Source organism: Microtus oregoni, unplaced genomic scaffold (assembly GCF_018167655.1).
Source record: "Microtus oregoni isolate MIOR12 unplaced genomic scaffold, Mior012 000056F_ref0000123, whole genome shotgun sequence".
In the NCBI taxonomy this organism is placed as follows: Eukaryota; Metazoa; Chordata; class Mammalia; order Rodentia; family Cricetidae; genus Microtus; species Microtus oregoni.
In genome coordinates this window covers 11,244,001-11,263,110 of record NW_024543832.1, presented here as the reverse complement: position 1 = coordinate 11,263,110, position 19,110 = coordinate 11,244,001, and the positions used below count along the sequence as shown (strand labels likewise).

Sequence of the window (19,110 nt, the reverse complement as noted above, 5' to 3'; positions counted from 1 at the left end):
GTGTAGAGTAAAATGGGTTTCAGAGCAGTTGATGATGTGGTTGTTTGCCTTGCTTCTCCCTCTGCCCAGTGTGTATGCACTAGCTGCGGCGCCACCTCCGACCCGCTGCCTTTCATCCAGATGGTGCACTACATCTCCACTACTTCCCTGTGGTGAGTTTCATCCTTTTTTTTTGTTTAAGATTCATTTATTTTTATTTTATGTGTATGAATGTTTTACATGCATGTATGTTTGGGCACCATGCTTGTGCTTGGCACCTCTAGAGGTCAGGGAGAATATAAGATACCCTGGAACTGGAGTTACAGACAGCCATAAGCTGACATTTCGGTGCTAGGAACTGAACCCGGGTCCTCTGGAACAGCAGCCACTGCTCTTAACTGCTATTCAAGTCATTTTTCCAGTCTGCTCTTATGGAATTCTTTATTGTACTGTTAGGTATACCTTCAGTTAATTGGGTTTTAACTGAGGACCACCAAATAACATGTATCCTTATTGTTGAATCTGTGCTATATTACAAGACTCCTAGATTCCTAGGCTTATTAATAGTTAGCAAAATGGAAGGAGAAATGGAGAGTCGGGGATTTGGGGACAGGTAGAGAGACTCACTTTGTTTGTATGACACTGAGGTTAGTCAGGCATGGAATTGTCATATAGTCAGCAAATGAAAATCACACATGCACATGACACCTTTAATCCTAGCTCTTGGGAGGCAGAAACTAGTGGACCTCTCTCTGTTGGAGGCCATACTGGTCTACATAGCTTGTTCCAAGACAGCCACAGAGAACTCAAAATAAGACGTCTCTTAAAAAGAGAAAAAGAAAATGACATTTTCTTTGAGTTAAGGTTTGTATGAATGATTTTATTTTTTAATTTAGCCATAACTTGGTATAACATCTGTTATTACCTTCCTTTCCCCATCTTGAAGTAATCAGGCTATTTGTATGCTGGAAAAACGTGAAAAACCATCACCAAGTATGTTTGGTGAGTTGCTTCAGAATGCCAGCACCATGGGGGACCTGCGAAACTGTCCGGTGAGTTAACTCTTTGGACTTTAGGATGAGAAAGAGAACCCTGGTTTATAGCATCGCCATGGAGCAGGTGAGAATGTTTGAACTAGCACTGTGTGTGTATTTCAGAGCAACTGTGGGGAGAGGATCCGGATTCGCCGTGTGTTGATGAACGCGCCACAGATTATCACAATTGGACTGGTTTGGGACTCAGACCATTCAGACTTGGCAGAGGATGTCATCCACAGTCTGGGCACCTGCCTTAAGCTGGGTGATGTATGTATTAGCTACCTTTATTTCTGTATTGTTCAAGCACTGAACAGACAGGCGTGTTCTAAGTGGCAACTAATAGCATTTTTGGGCAGATATACTTGCGTTTCTGTGTGCAGATTCATGAGCCTCATGCACATGCTCACATACCACTTTTGTGAGGATGGTAGAACCCTTTTAGAAACAAAAGGCACAATTTTTGTCTTGAAGGACAGGATGGGCAGAACTTAGATATTGGTAAAAAAAAATTAGTTTCCATGGGATGTTTATTGTTTGTTTATACCAGGATGGTGCAGAGAAGTGTATTCAACCATGGGAAATAGTAAGGTCAAAGGAACAAAGTCTTTTTTTTTGGATTTTTTGAGACAGGGTTTCTCCGTAGCATTTTTTTTTTGGTTCCTGTCCTGGAACTAGCTCTTGTAGACCAGGCTGGCCTCGAACTCACAGAGATCCGCGTGCCTCTGCCTCCCGAGTGCTGGGATTAAAGGTGTGTGCCACCACCGCTCGGCAAGGATCAAAGTCTTGACTTTGGGAACTGAAGGAGGTAGAAGTTGGTGGCCTGAGCCCAAGAATAGGAAATTCACAGCGAGGACACAACAGAGAGACCATCACCAAGGCCACTCCCTTGTGAGGGGGAAAGATTTTTGTTTTTTTATTGTAGATAAGAGAGAGAATGAGAATAGATAAGGCATCTGGGGTAAGTCTGCCTTGGCTACTCTCCAAGACAGAGAGAGGAGCAGAGAGAAAAAGCAAGGAGGGGGCAGACTGGCAATTGCCAGGGCTATGGAAGCAGAGAAGACAGCAAAAATAGTGGGAGAGTCCTGCCAGTTAAAGAGGTTGTGTTGCAGCAGGAGGAGGGCTGGTTAGTGGAACAGCTTGGGAACTAGCATGGAGTCTTACCTGTTGGAAGTTTATTTGCATTAATGGAGGGCTAGATGTTCCCTCTGGAGACTGGAGGCCTGTAGGAACAGATAGGAAAGTGATGACTTCCCACCGACAAACAGAAAGTCACTTTACAAGGTTCCTGAGGAATGTTGAGTGTCATTGGGTCAGAATCCAGCCTGAATCCAGATTACCATTCTGTGGGGTTGGTATCTGACAGTAATAAAATAGCTTAGATGATAATTTAGTATCTTAGGGGTTTCTGTGTATTTATTTTGGGGAATGGGGAAATAAAATGTGAGAGTAGGTTTCATTCTTCTAAGCTTTATGATAGGGACAGCTCATGTTTTCCTTCAGTTCAAGGAGAACCAAAAAGTCTGGTTTCCTTTGTTTTGGTTTCTGTCTGGGACAGTCCCATGACCAAGGAGAGGCTGTTCTTGTTTTAAATAGCCACTCCTGAGAATAAATGAGCTGTCTGGGGTCACAGTTTGGATCTCCTCAAGGAATCTAACTGAAGGTTGTACACAGTAAGATCTTAAAAGTAGGGTTCTTGTTTGTTTCTTTGTTTTACCGTCTAAATATTCTATATTATTTCTAGTTTAATAAAAAGAATATTTGAGTCAGAATCTCATATAATAATACAAGCTGGATAACAATGGGATATGTAGCCTAGTTTGCTCTTGAATTCTTAATACTCTTGCCTCTATCCCTCTATTTATCTATTAGGTAAAGGATAAAGGATTATAGGTGTGTGCCATCATGCCTGATTTTGATTTAATTATTTTGATTATTTTCTCATCCAGGTCAATTCTTAGTTCAGAATCCCTTAATTCAAATGTTTGTGTCTCTTAGCACTTGAGACAGAGCTGAGCATCTAGGAGCTGAAAAAAAATTGAAACTTGAGAGCTGGTTTTTGTTTTGTTTTGAAATTGTTGTGGCTTCTCTTATGCCTCAGAATGAAAATATTGAACTTAGCATGTAGCCCAGGCTAACTTTAGACTTATGATCCTCTTGCCTTAGCCTCCCTGGGTTGGCATTATAGGCATATGCCAACATATATGCCTTTCCAGTTCATTTCTAATAAACAATCTGGACTATCAAAAATATTTCAGCTTGAGGGGAAAAGCAAGTTACTGTCTTTATTTAAGAAATGCTGATGGCCACTGGACATGGTAGCACACATCTGTAAGCCCAGCATTTGAGAGGCAGAATCAGGAGTTCAGAATCATTCTTAGCTATACAATGAGTAGAAAACCAGTCTGGCTACATGAGGCTCTATCTTGATAAAACAAAACAAAATAAAGAAATGTTGACAGAAGAGCTAGTGTGGTAGTGTGTGCTTATAGTCTCAGCATGCAGAAGGCCGAGGCTGCAGCTACCAGCCAGGGATAGATACATAGTGTGGCCTTGTTCAGGGTAGAGAAGAAAGAGAAATATTGATGGAGTCTGCTGAGGAATTATGTTAGATGGTTGACTGTGTGATGAGTCTTTCCCTTCTTTTTGTTTTCTTCCTATAGTTGTTTTTCAGAGTGACAGATGACCGGGCCAAACAGTCTGAACTATACTTAGTAGGAATGATCTGTTATTATGGCAAACATTATTCTACATTCTTTTTTCAAACAAAGATCCGAAAATGGATGTATTTTGATGATGCTCATGTCAAAGAGGTAGGAATATGCAAGGATCTTGAAGTATTTGGTGACTGAAATTTAAAAAAATATATTTATTTTTCCTCAGTTTTTATTTTAATAGTTTTGGATGGTGATTCTCTACGCTATCGGTAAGACACACATACTTTGTGTTTAGATTGGTTGTTTTTCTTAAAAAAAAGATTTAATTTAATTTTCATTTTTATTTATTGTGGGTTTTTTTTGGGGGGGGGAGCAGGGTTTATCTGTGTAACCTTGGCTGTCCTGGAACTCTCTTTGTAGACCAGGCTGGCCTTGAACTCACAGAGATCTACCTGTCTCTGTCTCCTGAGTGTTGTGATTAAAGGCATGTGTCACCACTGCATGGCTAATTTTATTATTTGAAAACCGTGTCTGTGTATATGATGCACATTTATTTGGGTATGGTATGTGAGTGTAGGTGTCCACAGAGGCTAGAGTGGTTAGAACCCCCTGGGTCTAGAATTACAGGTGTTTGTGAGAACTAAATTCCAGTCTTCTAGAAGAGCATTAACCAGTCTTACTGAGTCATCTCTTCAGCCCCAGTAGGTTGTTTTTTCTGAAGGAGGGTTTTTTTTTTTTTTTATTTTTTTATTTTTTATTTTTCGAGACAGGGTTTCTCCGTAGCTTTTGGTTCCTGTCCTGGAACTAGCTCTTGTAGACCAGGCTGGCCTCGAACTCACAGAGATCCGCCTGCCTCTGCCTCCCGAGTGCTGGGATTAAAGGCGTGCGCCACCACCGCCCGGCTGAAGGAGGGTTTTGATCTGTATTCCAGGCTGGCCTGGAACTCGAAATGTAGTCCAGGCTGGCCTCAAACTCGTAGAGAAGTCCTCCTTCCTTAGCCTCCCAAATTACAGGTAAGAGCTATTACACCTGGACTTTATCTGTTAAACGTAAGGGCAGTAGTTTTAAAATTCTGTAATAGATAGGAACAGAATATCTTTTATTATTTTCTCTCAGTTTCTCTAGATATTCAGCATGGTTTGTTTTTATAGTTGACAAATCATCATCATTATTAAATGGTTTATTGGAATGGGAACAAGTAATGTAGCTAATTAGATTTTTGTAGTTAACTCCGAGTTGAGGACTTTCAGTTTGGCATTATCCATAGGTGATAATTTGTTTCAAGGCTATTAAAAATTATCCTTTCCAGGCAGTGGTTATGCACTCCTTTAATCCAGCACTCGGGAATCAGAGGCAGATCTGTCTGATCTACAGATCAAGTTTCAGGATAGATAGGGCTACAAAGAAAAACAAACAAAACAAACAAATAAAAATTATCCCACAATTCTCAATTCCCTGGAGATGGGCTATAGTGATACCTAAAGCAAGAAACTTGGTCTTGTCTAAAGAAGACTCTATGGATAAAATGGTTTAGGTGTCTGCATCAGTTAGGAAGCTACTTGTCATAAAACCAGCAGGGTCAGGAGGGTGGTCGGGAGAGAATGGGAGGGGAGGAGGGAGGGGAAACTGTTGTTGGAATGTAAAATAAATGAATAAATTTAATAGTAAAAAAATAGAAGCTATGAAGGCTGCTGTAGATATGCTAATCATATCAATATGTAGATTTGAAGCAAAATCTTCCACTAGTAGAGTCTTTGTCAAATTTCAATATTCTCTTTTGTGGGGAGGGACAATAAATTATTTGAACATTAGGGGTTTTTTTTTTTGTTTTTTGTTTTTTTAACCTGAAAAGTATTCCTACAAAACAATAAGATTGGGATGTGAAACATAAACTATGCTTTAATTTAAATAATGGCAACTTAGCTTTAACTTACTGAAAGTGCGTTCTGAGTAAACTATCATACTAGCTAGTTGTCTAGCTGGCAAGCCATAATTACACCTAAGAATGCCTGGTTCACGCTTAAGAGGGGATGAATCTATGGCTGTTATGTTACTCTTCCACTGTGTTTGCAGAGCTGAATCCATCACAAGGCTACGGCCGAGAGGTTCAAACTGTCTATTTTAAGCAGTTTGCATTTTATGTCTTGCCATGTGTGAACTCTAAAATTGAATGTTATTTATTCTTATTCTAAGATACTTTGTAAGAGAGTTTCTATTTTCCTTTCAGCTTTGTTAAGGTGATTTTGATATTTAGGAATGAAATTGTGGAAGTGGAAATTTGAAGTGAGCTCTTAAATCTAATGTCTATGAAAAGAAGTTGATTAATAAAGCAACCTAGACTCCTCACATAGCATGTCCACCTTTGTGAGGTTTTTTTGCATATTTCAAAATTGAGTTAATTGTTCACATAAATAAAGCTAATTGAATTCATTCTTTTCTCTGATAGTATTTTAATGCTTTCTTTAAAAGGGGGCTTAATAAATAGTCATTAAGTTTAGATCTAAGTTCTTTTTTTTCTACCTAATTTTTGTTGTAAAGAAACTACATTTGGAAGGAATTATGCTTTGAATTGTGGATATGAATCATAATTGTCATATTCTTCTGGTGTTTCTGGCTCAGATTGGTCCGAAATGGAAGGATGTGGTAACCAAATGCATCAAAGGGCATTATCAGCCCTTACTGCTGCTTTATGCAGATCCCCAGGGTACCCCAGTGTCTACCCAGGACCTGCCTCCCCAAGCTCAGTTCCTGTCATACACCAAGACATGCTACGATAGTGAAGATTCAGGTGAGCAGCCTAGCCCTCCCACCACCCCGTGGAGTCAGATAGCAGCTCATAGTCTAGCTAGGAGGAAGAGGGTCTATTACATTGTAAGAAACAAGTGCCAACTTGTGCAAAGCTAATTAGCATCAAGCTTCGTTTTCTTCAGCTTCAAAGAGTGTATTGCCTGAAATCAGCTTGCCCCAAATCAAAAGTGAGAAGGCAGCTATGCTTGTTTGCATCAAGATCCTAAAATAAAATTATAACGGATGCTTCAGTAGCCTTGTTACATTGTTAAGGTTATTGATTCCTTCTAGTAGTGTTGCAGTGGCTTAAGTGAATTTTAAAAAAGATATGTATTTATTTATTTTATTTTATATGTGTGAGTGTTTTTGCCTGTGTGTATGTTGTACTGTGTTTATGCTTGGTGCCTACAGAATCCAGAAGGTGTTGAATCTTCCAGAACTGGAGTTATGGATGGTTATGATCTACCATATGGGTGTTGGAAACTGAACCCCAAGCCAAGAGCAGAAAGTGTTCCTCACCACCGAGCCGAGCTATCTCAGCAGTCCCTGGCTTAATGAATTGTTAAGAAGCACTAGAATAATTCTAATCCTTGGAAATGAAAGAGTTTTGTTTAAATTCCAGATGTAGAAGTGATGGTCCTCAGTGTATGAATCAGTTGTTCCAGTCTAAGCCAACTGTTCAAAATTGCATAATGCCTTTCTATGGAAATAACTTTAACACTAAAGTCTCAGGGTATCCCACAGAGGCTGATAATATTTGAACTATCGCCCTTGTAGTTTGATCTTGAGTTCTGTAAAGATGCAGGACTGACTCTTAGCATTGTTTCGAAAGAGAAAGTACTTGCCTTAAAGTCTTCCCCTCCCATTGCATCTCATTCCTGTTTGGTCTGCCATGTTTCTTCCTGCTGTTTTGTTTTGATTTGGTGGATTTTTTTGTTTTTTTTTGTTTTTTGGTTTTTTTTGAGACAGAGCCTCACTATGTAACACAGACCAGCCTGGAACTCACTATGTAGCTCAGGCCAGCTTCTGTTTTATGGTGATCCTCCTGCCTCAGCCTCCTGAGTGCTGGGCTTATACCAGGTTCAACAACCACTCTTCCTGTTTTGTACCTCACCCGGACCTACTCTATTTCTTCCTTCAGTCAAGTGCCCATTTGTCTATTGTGTTTATCTAGATAAGGGTTTGGAGAAAAGCCTTCTGTTGGACACATTCACACTAAAGAATGAAAACAGCCCCATAATTCCTCAAAGATACTAACAATGTGTATGTCAACTTTTAAAGCAACATAAAAAACAATATAAGACAGAGCGCCTCTAAGACAATGAGCAGTGGTGTGTGGACAGTATAGGAGAGTCTCTAAGACAATGAGCAGTCGTGTGTGCACAGTATAGGAGAGTCTCTAAGACAATGAGCAGTGGTGTGTGGACAGTATAGGAGAGTCTCTAAGACAATGAGCAGTGGTGTGTGGACAGTATAGGAGAGTCTCTAAGACAATGAGCAGTGGTGTGTGGACAGTATAGGAGAGTCTCTAAGACAATGAGCAGTGGTGTGTGGACAGTATAGGGAGAGTCTCTAAGACAATGAGCAGTGGTGTGTGGACAGTATAGGAGAGTCTCTAAGACAGGTGAGCAGTGGTGTGTGGACAGTATAGGGAGAGTCTCTAAGACAATGAGCAGTGGTGTGTGGACAGTATAGGAGAGTCTCTAAGACAATGAGCAGTGGTGTGTGGACAGTATAGGGAGAGTCTCTAAGACAATGAGCAGTGGTGTGTGGACAGTATAGGGAGAGTCTCTAAGACAATGAGCAGTGGTGTGTGGACAGTATAGGAGAGTCTCTAAGACAATGAGCAGTGGTGTGTGGACAGTATAGGGAGAGTCTCTAAGACAATGAGCAGTGGTGTGTGGACAGTATAGGGAGAGTCTCTAAGACAATGAGCAGTGGTGTGTGGACAGTATAGGAGAGTCTCTAAGACAATGAGCAGTGGTGTGTGGACAGTATAGGGAGAGTCTCTAAGACAGGTGAGCAGTCGTGTGTGGACAGTATAGGAGAGTCTCTAAGACAATGAGCAGTGGTGTGTGGACAGTATAGGGAGAGCCTCTAAGACAGGTGAGCAGCTGGCTGCATGACAGGTTGGCCTGGGGCTTTCCAACTATATAGATCTTACGTCTCACAACTTTTTCATTTCTTCCACTTTCCCCATAGGTTTTCTAAAAACCCCACAGTTTTTCACAGTGGCAGGCAAAGTGAGGGCTTCAGCAAGGTAGGGACAGGGGTGGGAGGAATTGTATGTATGTCTGGATTACCTGGAAGATGGGTGTTGGGAAGAATGGCTCTGTGGTGTATTCTTCTCCCTCTTCCTTCTAGGAGGTTCTTGCTTTATGGGTCTTTGTTGCATTCATCTCCCTTCTTCATCTCTGTCGCTGTTCTCTCTCTCCTTACTTTTTCCCCTGTGTCTCCTCCTTCCTTCAGGAAGGGAGCCTTCCATCTCAAGTGACACTCGAACAGATTCTTCAGCGGAGAGCTATCCCTACAAACATTCTCATCATGAGTCTGTGGTCAGTCACTTCTCTTCTGATTCTCAGGGGACAGTCATCTATAATGTGGAGAATGATTCCATGTCTCAGAGCAGTCGGGACACAGGTAGGGACTTAACATAGGACTCCGCTTGCCTGATTCAATTCCTGCATAGAAAGTCTCCCAAGAAAATAGGGCAAATAGTAAGTAGTATGCAAGGCTAAAAAGTGCAGAATTTGGGTAATTGAATAGTATACAAAGAAACTTGGTAGCTCTGAGTGATTGCATATAGGAGTACATCAGTAAGGACCATGTGATATGATTGTCAACGTAATTTTCTTAAGTCTACTTTGTCCTGCTGTCCTTTTAATCCCATTAGAACCCCTTTGCCTTGTCTTCTTCCTGGCCATGTTTCATGCCATGGTTTTGAGTGAAAGGCTTCAAGAGAAGGTATATTTATGAGTGGGAAATACCTGTTCATCCTCATACTAGGTTTGTGAAGGAAGAGGTGCAAATAAAGAAAGGATGGCCTGCTTATTAGTGTACATTCCATACCAAAAAATTCTCGAATTGTTTTTTAATCAGTCTTGTATCAGTGGAAGACATCATTACAGGGCACAGAAGGAAGAATGGTGAATGACTACTGAGATGGAAAGTTATGAGAAATAGAATAGCTAAGGCACGAAATATTATCTGAATGCCTAAGGATTTGGGGGATTAGTGAAGCCTTTGGATCAATGCTTTATTCTCTTCATTTTTAAAAAAAATTCTTTTTAAAAATTATTCTTTTTATAAGTATGGATGTTTTGCCTGCATGGATATCTTTGTACCATATGTGTGCCTGGTGCCCACAGAGACCAAAAGAGGTCCTTGGGCTAGGCAGTGGTGGTACACGCCTTTAATCTCAGCACTCAAGAGGCAGAGGCAGGCAGATCTCTGAGTTTGAGGCCTGTAACTGAAGTTATAGATGACTGTGATTTTAGGTAACTGATTTTTTTTTGTTTGTTTTTTGTTTTTCAAGACAGGGTTTCTTTGTGTAGCCTTGGCTGTCCTGGAACTATCTCTGTGGACCAGTCTGGTCTCGAACTCATAGAGATCCGCCTGCCTCTGCCTCCCAAGTGCTGGGATTAAAGGCATGCACCACCAGTGCCTTACTTTAGGTTACTTCTTAATTTAATTAATTAATTCATTCATTCATTCTTGTTTCTTTCTTTTTTTTCTTGACAAGGTCTTGTTTTGTAGCTTAAGTAGGTCTCACACTCAAGATGCCTTTGCTTCAGCCTCTTATGTGCTAGGATTACAGGTGTACAACATCACACCTGGCTTTATTTATTCGTTCATTTTTAAAATTTTGATATGAGGTCTTAGTATGTTGCCCAGGCAGTTCTGAAAGTCCTGAGCTCATGTGGTTCTCCTTCCTCAATATCTCCATTGGTGACACTATAGACTCATGCCACTGCACCTTGTTAGGTTACCTTTAATGTGTGAATATTTCCCCTTTGGCTTTCTCCTTGCTATTTATGGTGGAAAACTAGGTAGTTTCACTTGTATATGTCCCAGATTCTGAGTTTTAATGGTACTTGAGCATTTTACTCTATCCTCTTCCTTCCTTCCTTTTTTCCTTCCTTTTTTCCTTCCTTCCTTCCTCCCTTCCTCCCTTCCTCCCTTCCTCCCTTCCTCCTTCCCTCCCCCTATTTATTTATTTATTTATTTATTTATTTATTTATTTATTTATTTTTTATTTGAGACAGGGTTTCTGTGTTTCTCTGACTGTCCTGGAACTTGCTGTGTAGACCAGGGTAGGTTCAAACTCAGAGACCCACCTGCCTCTACTTTTTGAGTGCTGGGATTAAAGGTGTCCACCACTATTGCCTGACTGTCTTTTTTTAAAATTTAACTTGTTTTGTATGTGGGTGTTTTGTCTACATGTATGTTTGTGCACCTCATGCATGCAGTGTCCTGAAGGCCCAAAGAAGATTTTGGAGTCTCTAGAACTGGAATTATGAGTGGATATGAACTGTCGTATAGGTGCTTAGAATTGAGCCTGGATTCTCTGGAAGAGCAACTGAAGCTCTTAACCACTGAGCTGTCTTTTTAGCTCTTGAAGAATGCTGGGGATTGCACCCGAGTCCTGTAGAAGAGCATTCAGTGCTCTTAGCTACTGAACCATTTCTCTAGCTCCCAAATTTCCTTTTTCACCTTTTTTGAGACAGAGTTCTTTGTGTACCCAGGCTGTCAGGCAACTTGCTTTGTGCACTAGGCTGGCCTTGAACTCACAGAGATCCACTTTTCTCTTCCTCCTGAGTGCTGTGATTAAAGGTATACACTACCACTGCCTCCATCCTCTTTCTTATAAGTTGGACCTAGAAGTTCGGTCAGACTCATTGGATTTCTTTTGAAGACTGTTGTATAGATGGTGTTAGGTGCAATTGTTTTGTAAGGCTATCTTTCTGGCACTGTGAGTCAGAGAGAAGCCACTCCTGTGAGGGAATGATGTATGTATTAAGTTTACGGTCAGTAGAATCCCTAGTGGTTTAACCTTGGTATCATTTAGTTGCTGTAGGTGATTTTCTCTTTTTGTAAGTGTTTCTCTTTGGCCCAAATAACAAATAGATGGATAAAAGCAATAAAAGATTGCATGAGGCAATTGGTTGAGAATAATATCCATCACATTGCATTACTGATAACCTAAGTGCCTATAAGGCTCTTTATACACCAACATGTCAAAATAAATTTGTTAGCTTTCATGCATTTGAGAATCTGGGCAGTGTCTTTATTTAGCCTGTCATCAAACTTCATTCACGTTCTGGGTTCCAGTTGCATAGCTGATTGTATTCTTCAGAATCTGACCTTTCTTTTTTTTTTTTTTTTTTTTTTGGTTTTTCGAGACAGGGTTTCTCTGTGGCTTTGGAGCCTGTCCTGGAACTCGCTCTGTAGACCAGGCTGGTCTCGAACTCACAGAGATCCGCCTGCCTCTGCCTCCCGAGTGCTGAGATTAAAGGCGTGCGCCACCATCGCCCGGCTCTGACCTTTTTTTAATATAAATCATACTCATACATTTGCATATTACAGGCATGATGCCAGGAAAGTTACATAAAATATTGATTTCCCTTGGGGTTTCTCAATGATTATTGACAAGCAATTATGTATGTTTGAGTGAAGTCAGATTTGGTAGAGCATAGGTTGGAGATGAGAATGAGAAATAATCAAAATTGAAATACCTTTTAAATTTCACATTTGCAGAGGGTTTAGAACTGAATCCTAAAGCCACATACAATGAGAGCTGCTGCCAAATAAGTAAAAGCAAACTCTGACTTCAGTTTATGAGGGTGGGAGGTGGACGTGATGCATGCCTCTAATTCCAGTGTGTAAGAGGCAGAATTGCTGTGAATTAAGGCCAGCCTGGACTGTATAAAATAAAAGCAAGACCCTAACAAGACTGCCTTAAGTAAACAAAATAAAACCCACTTACCTCAGATTTAAAAAAAGAAGAAAGTGTCGTGTGTGGTAGTGTACGCCGTCAGTCCCAGCACTTAGGAGGCAGAAACTAGTGGATCTACATTGAGTTCAAGGCCAGCCTGGTCTACAAAATGAGTTCTAGGACAGGTGAGGTTACACAGAGAAATCCTGTCCCCAAAAAGGGGGGGTGGTGGGACGAAAAATGTGGGTTCATGACATTTATTTATTTATCTATCTATCTTTGAAAAATTGGCAAGGGCTGATGAACCAGTACCTACTTGGTCTTGCAAAGTTTTGATTCCTCAGCACTAAAGAGCAAACAGAAGTTGTTAATCAACATCTTTAGTTTTTCTGGGTCACGGGAAAGATGATGAATATGGTTTGAGGCTGGTGATTGTTCAGGATATGTTAGATTGGGAAGGCACCGTTGATTACCTGACCTTTTCTTCACTTAGCTACTGAGAGAGTCTTACACTTACATCAGATAGTTCTGACCCTTACAGTTTCTGATTCATGTGTATAATAAATTTGTGGCACTACTACATGTCCCAAAGGGAGACCCCTCTCAACAGGGGAGGGCTCATTTGCAGAAAGCAGCTCACTCCCATTTCCTTGTTCTTTCAGGCCACCTAACTGATAGTGAATGTAATCAGAAGCAAACATGGAAGAAAGGGTCTCTGGTAGAGCGCAAGAGGAGCTCTGGCCGTGCTAGGAGGAAAGGTGATGAAGCCCAGGCCTCAGGCTACCACAGTGAAGGCAAGCCGTCCACACTCCTTTGCTTCCTCCACTAAACTTTAGGATCAAGACATTTGTGATTATTTTAAACACCTTTTTTTCTTTCATTCTTTCTGATTTCTAGGAGAAACACTGAAAGAGAAGCAGGCTCCTAGGAATGCCTCCAAATCCAGCAGCACCAGCAGGCTAAAGGATTTCAAAGAGACAGTTAGCAATATGATCCACAGCAGGCCTTCCTTGGCTTCTCAGACCAATGTGGGATCTCCTGGTGCAGGGAGGGCAGGTGACCAGCCAGACAAGACACCACCAAGGAACTTGCCTTTATACTCTCGGGATTGGGAAACTGAGAGTACCAGTAGTGAAGTGAAATCCAGTTCTTCCAGCAAGTACCGCCCAACATGGAGACCCAAACGAGAGTCTCTGAATATTGACAGCATTTTTAGTAAGGACAAAAGGAAGCATTGTGGCTATACCCAACTTAGGACCTTTTCTGAAGATTCAGGTGAGCAGAAATAAGGGAACAAATGGGCTTTCAGATACGATTGATTTATATGTTTAAAAATCCTCGGTTTGGGGGCTGGAGATGACTCAGAGGTTAAGAGCACTGGCTGCTCTTTCAGAGGTCATGAGTTCAATTCCCAGCAACCACATGGTGGCTCACAACCATCTATAATGAGATCTGGTGCCCTCTCCTGGTGTACAGACAGAACACTGTATATGTAATAAATAAATTTAAAAAAAGACATTCTGAGTTTTCTAGTGTAGCTGTCAAGGAACATCTTTACTCTGCTGTTATGTTTTTTGAAGATATGACTTAAGTGAATAATGTCTAGAGGGTGGGTTTAGTTAGATTTTCATTTAGGCAAACTCTAAATCTACTTCCTTTATTTGTCCTTTGGGGTAGCTAAGGAACTGACACCAGATGAAATAAGCAAGCCACTTGCTTACGACATTAAAGCTGGTGGACCAAGCTCACAGCATAAACCTTGGGGTGCAGCCCGGCCAGGCTCTCATCTTTTAGAGCAGCATCCACGCCTGATCCAGCGGATGGAATCTGGCTATGAGAGCAGCGAGAGGAACAGCAACAGCCCTGTGAGCTTGGATGCGGCCCCTCCTGAGACCGTGAATGTCTACAGGTATTGTCTGCTTTATAGCAGTAGTTCTTTGCGGCAGTGGGAGCCTCCAGCTGTGAGTTAGGTGAGTGCAGAGATAGGTTTTAGCACTGTCCAGTCATCTTCTCTACCTTCTTTTCTGTAGCAGCAGCACCCTCTGTTGGGAGGAGGAGTAAAGGCAGTGACTTTCATTTCAAGCATTAGCTATGCAGTAATATTTGTTTAGTACATACTTAAATAAAACATAATAAAGTTGGAGAAATATAGAGAATACTAACAAGGGTAATGGTGCCAACTTGTAAAATGTTCCTCATTTGTTAGGCGTGTAGGACCAAATGTCTAGAGATCTAATATACAACACAAATATAAACTTTTAAAATTGTACTGTTTGTGGAATTCATAATGAATGGGATTTTAGCTGCTCTTGACACAAAAAGACAAAACCGGTCTCTGTGAGGTAATGGGTGCTGATTTCTGCTTTACTTTTGGCAGCCTTGAGCATTAACCTATTCTGCCACATGCACTGTGTTGTACACTTGAAATGTCCACATCTCTTGGATGTAATATTGTAGCTCAGTCTCTTCTTAAATTCGTTTTTGTAGCCCAGACTGACCTTCAACTTAAGTTGATTCTTTTGCCTGATTTCCAGAGTGCCGAGATAACAGGCGTGTACCACCGTACACATCGGGAATGATTGTGATCTTACATTTTAATTCTAAAAATTGTTTGGGAGGTCAAAAACATCACTTAGCAATTAAAAGTACTTGTTGCTTTTGCAAAGGCCCTGATTAGAATCTCAGCACCCACATCAGGCTACTGTAGCTTTAGGGGATCTGACATACTACTCTGCCTTCTACAGGCACCCACCATAAGCATGTGCAGACACATGCATAAATAAAAATCAATTGTTTAGTAAATATTTTTCAACAAAAGATGAATTAGTGAGTCAAAACATTGATTTTAAAATCACAGAAGAGCCTGGGCGGTGGTGGCACACGCCTTTAATCCCAGCACTTGGGAGGCAGATGCAGGCGGCTCTCTGTGAGTTCGAGGCCAGCCTGGTCTACAAAGCGAGTTCCAGGACAGCTAGGACTGTAAAACAGTGGGGGAAAAAAAGAAGAAATCCTATTTTTAACTTATTCTTGATTTCGGTCATGGTTTTGAGTACTGGGGACCCAATAATGAAACCATTGATAATCATAATCCTATAACATAATAATGACAGTTTTGTATAGCTCATTATACCCTGCCTATAGGCCTCATTTTGCGCTTCATACATTGTTTTTATTGTTGTTGTGTAAGCAATATTATTATTATTTTAATTTTTACTTGCGTTTTGTTTGTTAGTATGTTTGGTTTTTAAGACAGGGTTTCTCTGTGTAGCTCTTGCTTGTCCTGGAACTTGCATGGTAGACCAGGCTGACTTCGATTTCTGGAATTCAGTTAAAGGCATGCACCACACATCCCCCTCTGCCAACCAGAAACAGTATTTTTAATCTTCTGTTTTGAAAGGAATGATTCTATTCTCCTTTGAAAGCGTTTTGCCATATCCTTCTTTTTCCCATTGTTCTTGCCTACCTAGTGGATTATGTTTTATGTATGAGAAATGCTACGAAGGTTTATTACATTGGGCTTGAATTTAGCTCAGTGGTTACAGTACTTGCCCAGCATGGGTAAGATTCACAGTTCTGCCCTCCAGAATAAAAGGCATCAGTAAGAAATAAGAAAATAATAATATGAGAATATCTTCTTTAATTCACATAGTAGATTTTGGATGTCTGCTAGATGCTAGATATTTTTGTTTGGTTTTGTTTCTAGACAGGTTTTCTATGTGTAGTACTGGCTGTCCTGCAACTTGCTCTGTAGACCAGTCTGGCCTTGAACTCACAGAGATCTGCCTGTCTCTGCCATCTGAGTGCTGGGATTAAAAGTGTGCGCCACCAGCGCCTGGCAGCCAGATATTATTAGACACACAGATGTGAAGGAAACTAGAGAAGAACACAAGTATCTGCTTCAGAAGCCATATAGCAGAATGAGCGAGTTCATTAAGTAAGCAAGCAAAAGACAAGAAGGATGACTAGTCGGCAGCAGGTAGACAACAAGACATCATAAAATCTGTTGTACATTCCGAGATGACTAAAGTAGCCCAATTGAGAATGCAAGCAAAAGTAATATCAATTTGGAGCTCAGAAACAGTTAGCAGAAATTGACTGGGGAAGGCCCCTTGAGGCAGCCAGTTGGAGTTCCTGATTGAGAGAATCCTGAGCAGAGCAGAGTATATACCCTTTGGCTGAGACTTCTAAGTAAAAGAGCAAATGATAGCAAACAGCTAATACCATCAAATTGGGGCTTACAGTCATTCAGCACAAGCTGGCTGGAGAAGCTGAGGCAGCCGACTGCAGCTTCCTACCGAGAATCTTGGTATGCAGTTTTTTCTGACCTTTCCACGACTGACCTTCTAATTCCAGTTCCTATTGTAGGCATTTGTATACTATAGGATAAACAATAACAACTTTGATTGGAGATAGTCTGCTGCCTTCTAGTTGTTCTTAAGGGTACATTGTTTTTTTTTGTAAAATAAAAAAAAATGTGTATGTGTAGGCTAAAGGGCAGCAGAGATCCGTTTTCTCCCACTATGGGGATGCCTTGGTTTGATCTCAGGTCATCAGGCTAGGTAGCAAGCACCTTTACCCACTGAGCCATCCTACCAGTCTAAGGACACAGATATTTTTTAAAAAAATAATTAATAGTGGCTGGAGAGATGGCTCAGTGGTTAAGAGCATTGCCTGCTCTTCCAAAGGTCCTGAGTTCAATTCCCAGCAACCACATGGTGGCTCACAACCATCTGGAATGAGGTCTGGTGCCCTCTTCTGGCCTGCAGACATACATGCAGACAGATTACTGTATACATAATAAATAAATAAATAAATAAATAAATAATTTATAGTTATTTGTGTGGTATTTTGCCTTCATGTATGTCTGTGTTGTCAGCTCCCCTGCAATGGAGTTACAGACAGTTGTGAGCTGCCATAGGGTGCTGGGCCCCTGGAAGAGCAGCCCACACTCTTAACTACTCAGACATCTCTCCAACCCCCAGGGGACAATGGTTGTTTTTTTTTTTTTTTTTTTAAGACTCTTAGCAGCAAGCTATTTTCCCCTCTGTTTGCTGAGGAGTTAGTGATCCTGTCCGTCTCAGGACAGGGCTAGGAGTCAAGTTAGAGCCTCCCTTACTCTTAGAGTCCTTTCTCTACCTCCCTCTTGTTTGTCTCTCTGTGTTTTTTTGTTTGTTTGTTTGTTTTTGTTTTTGTTCTGTTAAAGTAGACAGGGTCTCACCGTGTAGTCTTGGTTGGCCTGGAACTTACTTTATAGAACAGTCTGGCTTTACACTCACAGAGATCCACCTGCTTCTGCTTCCTCAGTGCTGGGATTAAAGGTGTCTACAATCATGTTCCACCCCAGTCTTTTCACAAGCATAAATAGAGTACAAAAGCTGTTTGTTTTTTTTTCCCTTTTTTTCAGTCTGAGATGAATTCTTGTTCTATTCTGATTGCCCCAGCCTGGAATTCCCAGTCTTAACTCATTTTCCTCCCTCAGCCTCTGGAGCTGCTGCAGCATGGTTTTGCCCCATGGCCTTTGTTCCCAAGCTTTCATGATGTCTGCTTTCTGTTTTGAATTTTAGTCTTAGGAATGTTGTTAGAAGCCACCTTTGAAACTTTTACTACTGTGGATTCTTTTTTGAAGGGATCAAAGCACAAAGAGACCAGGGTTTGTCCCTTCTTGGCGTCATATCCCGAAGTCTCACAGCAGTAGCATCCTGGAGGTAGACTCCACAGCATCCATGACCGGCTGGACAAAGACTCAGCCCCTCTCAGGTAAACAGGAAGATACTGGTTCTGACCACCAGTTCTATTTGGGAAACAACTTTGTTGAATACTTCAGCAGACAATTGTTGTTTGAAAATTCCATCAAAATGTAAACGTGTGTGCTGGAGATGTAGCTCAGTCAGCAAGTGTTCGTTATGCACCATGAAGACCTGGGCTCGATTCCCAGCATGCTGGGGAGGCATGTCCAAAGAGCTCACTGGCACCAAGCTAAATCAGCAAGTCCTAGGTCCTACTGAGAGATCATGTCTCAAAAAGCACAGTGGATGGTAGCTGAGTATAGTACCAAGTGTGATCTCTGGCCTCCACATACACCCACACACATGTGAATAAACACACATACCCATCCAAACATACTCGTCCCCAAGTGTAATGTGGAGACGTCTCAGCTGCTTTCCCTCAGTTTCTCTGTTTTTTTTTTTGTTTTTCACAGCTTACCTGAATGTGTTTTTTTTTTATCTTTTATATTTTTAATTTCCAGTTATAAGACAGGTAAGGCAAATGGTCAGTGATGGGTCTAGTGGTACAAGCAAGCTTGGAAAAAAAAATCACATTTTAGCTGTCTATAATGAGATACACGTGGCACCCAGAATAAACCCCTATTCCCCAAATTACACTGATTTTTAAGGCAGATATTTTTCACACAAGAAATAATCCCAAGTCCACAGTCATGCCAAAGTCCTTTTTAGATAAATCCTTGCCATTTCCTAAAATTATTAAAAGCAGTTATAATCCTATGTATGTACTGTACATTATATACATATATGTATATATAGATATAAAAATTTAAAGCCTATACCCAGAGATCAGTGGAGGATCTGGAACAGTCATATATACATAAACTAGTAAAGGGTTAGTTAGGTTTTTGTCCCAGGCTTCTTGGAGGTCATAGTCCAGGCATGATGTATGCAAAGTTGTCCAGTGTGTTTGATGTTGCCTGAATGTTTTAACA

At 41.0% G+C, this 19,110-nt stretch overlaps 1 protein-coding gene across 12 annotated transcripts in view; it reads left to right on the top strand.

The window, feature by feature from the left end:
* Usp54 (ubiquitin specific peptidase 54) overlaps positions 1 to 19,110 on the top strand; it is a 104,706-nt gene that overhangs the window by 57,885 nt on the left and 27,711 nt on the right. For 10 of the 12 annotated variants that reach the window (XM_041638822.1, XM_041638823.1, XM_041638829.1 and 7 more), the window contains 10 exons: positions 70 to 152; positions 926 to 1,031; positions 1,137 to 1,283; positions 3,677 to 3,826; positions 6,290 to 6,458; positions 8,927 to 9,097; positions 13,055 to 13,186; positions 13,290 to 13,667; positions 14,070 to 14,301; positions 18,019 to 18,149. In XM_041638822.1, the coding sequence (XP_041494756.1) occupies positions 70 to 152; positions 926 to 1,031; positions 1,137 to 1,283; positions 3,677 to 3,826; positions 6,290 to 6,458; positions 8,927 to 9,097; positions 13,055 to 13,186; positions 13,290 to 13,667; positions 14,070 to 14,301; positions 18,019 to 18,149 (1,699 nt within the window). The remainder of the gene's footprint in view (positions 1 to 69; positions 153 to 925; positions 1,032 to 1,136; positions 1,284 to 3,676; positions 3,827 to 6,289; positions 6,459 to 8,926; positions 9,098 to 13,054; positions 13,187 to 13,289; positions 13,668 to 14,069; positions 14,302 to 18,018; positions 18,150 to 19,110) is intronic. The other 2 variants (XM_041638828.1, XM_041638827.1) reach the window with 1 other exon arrangement.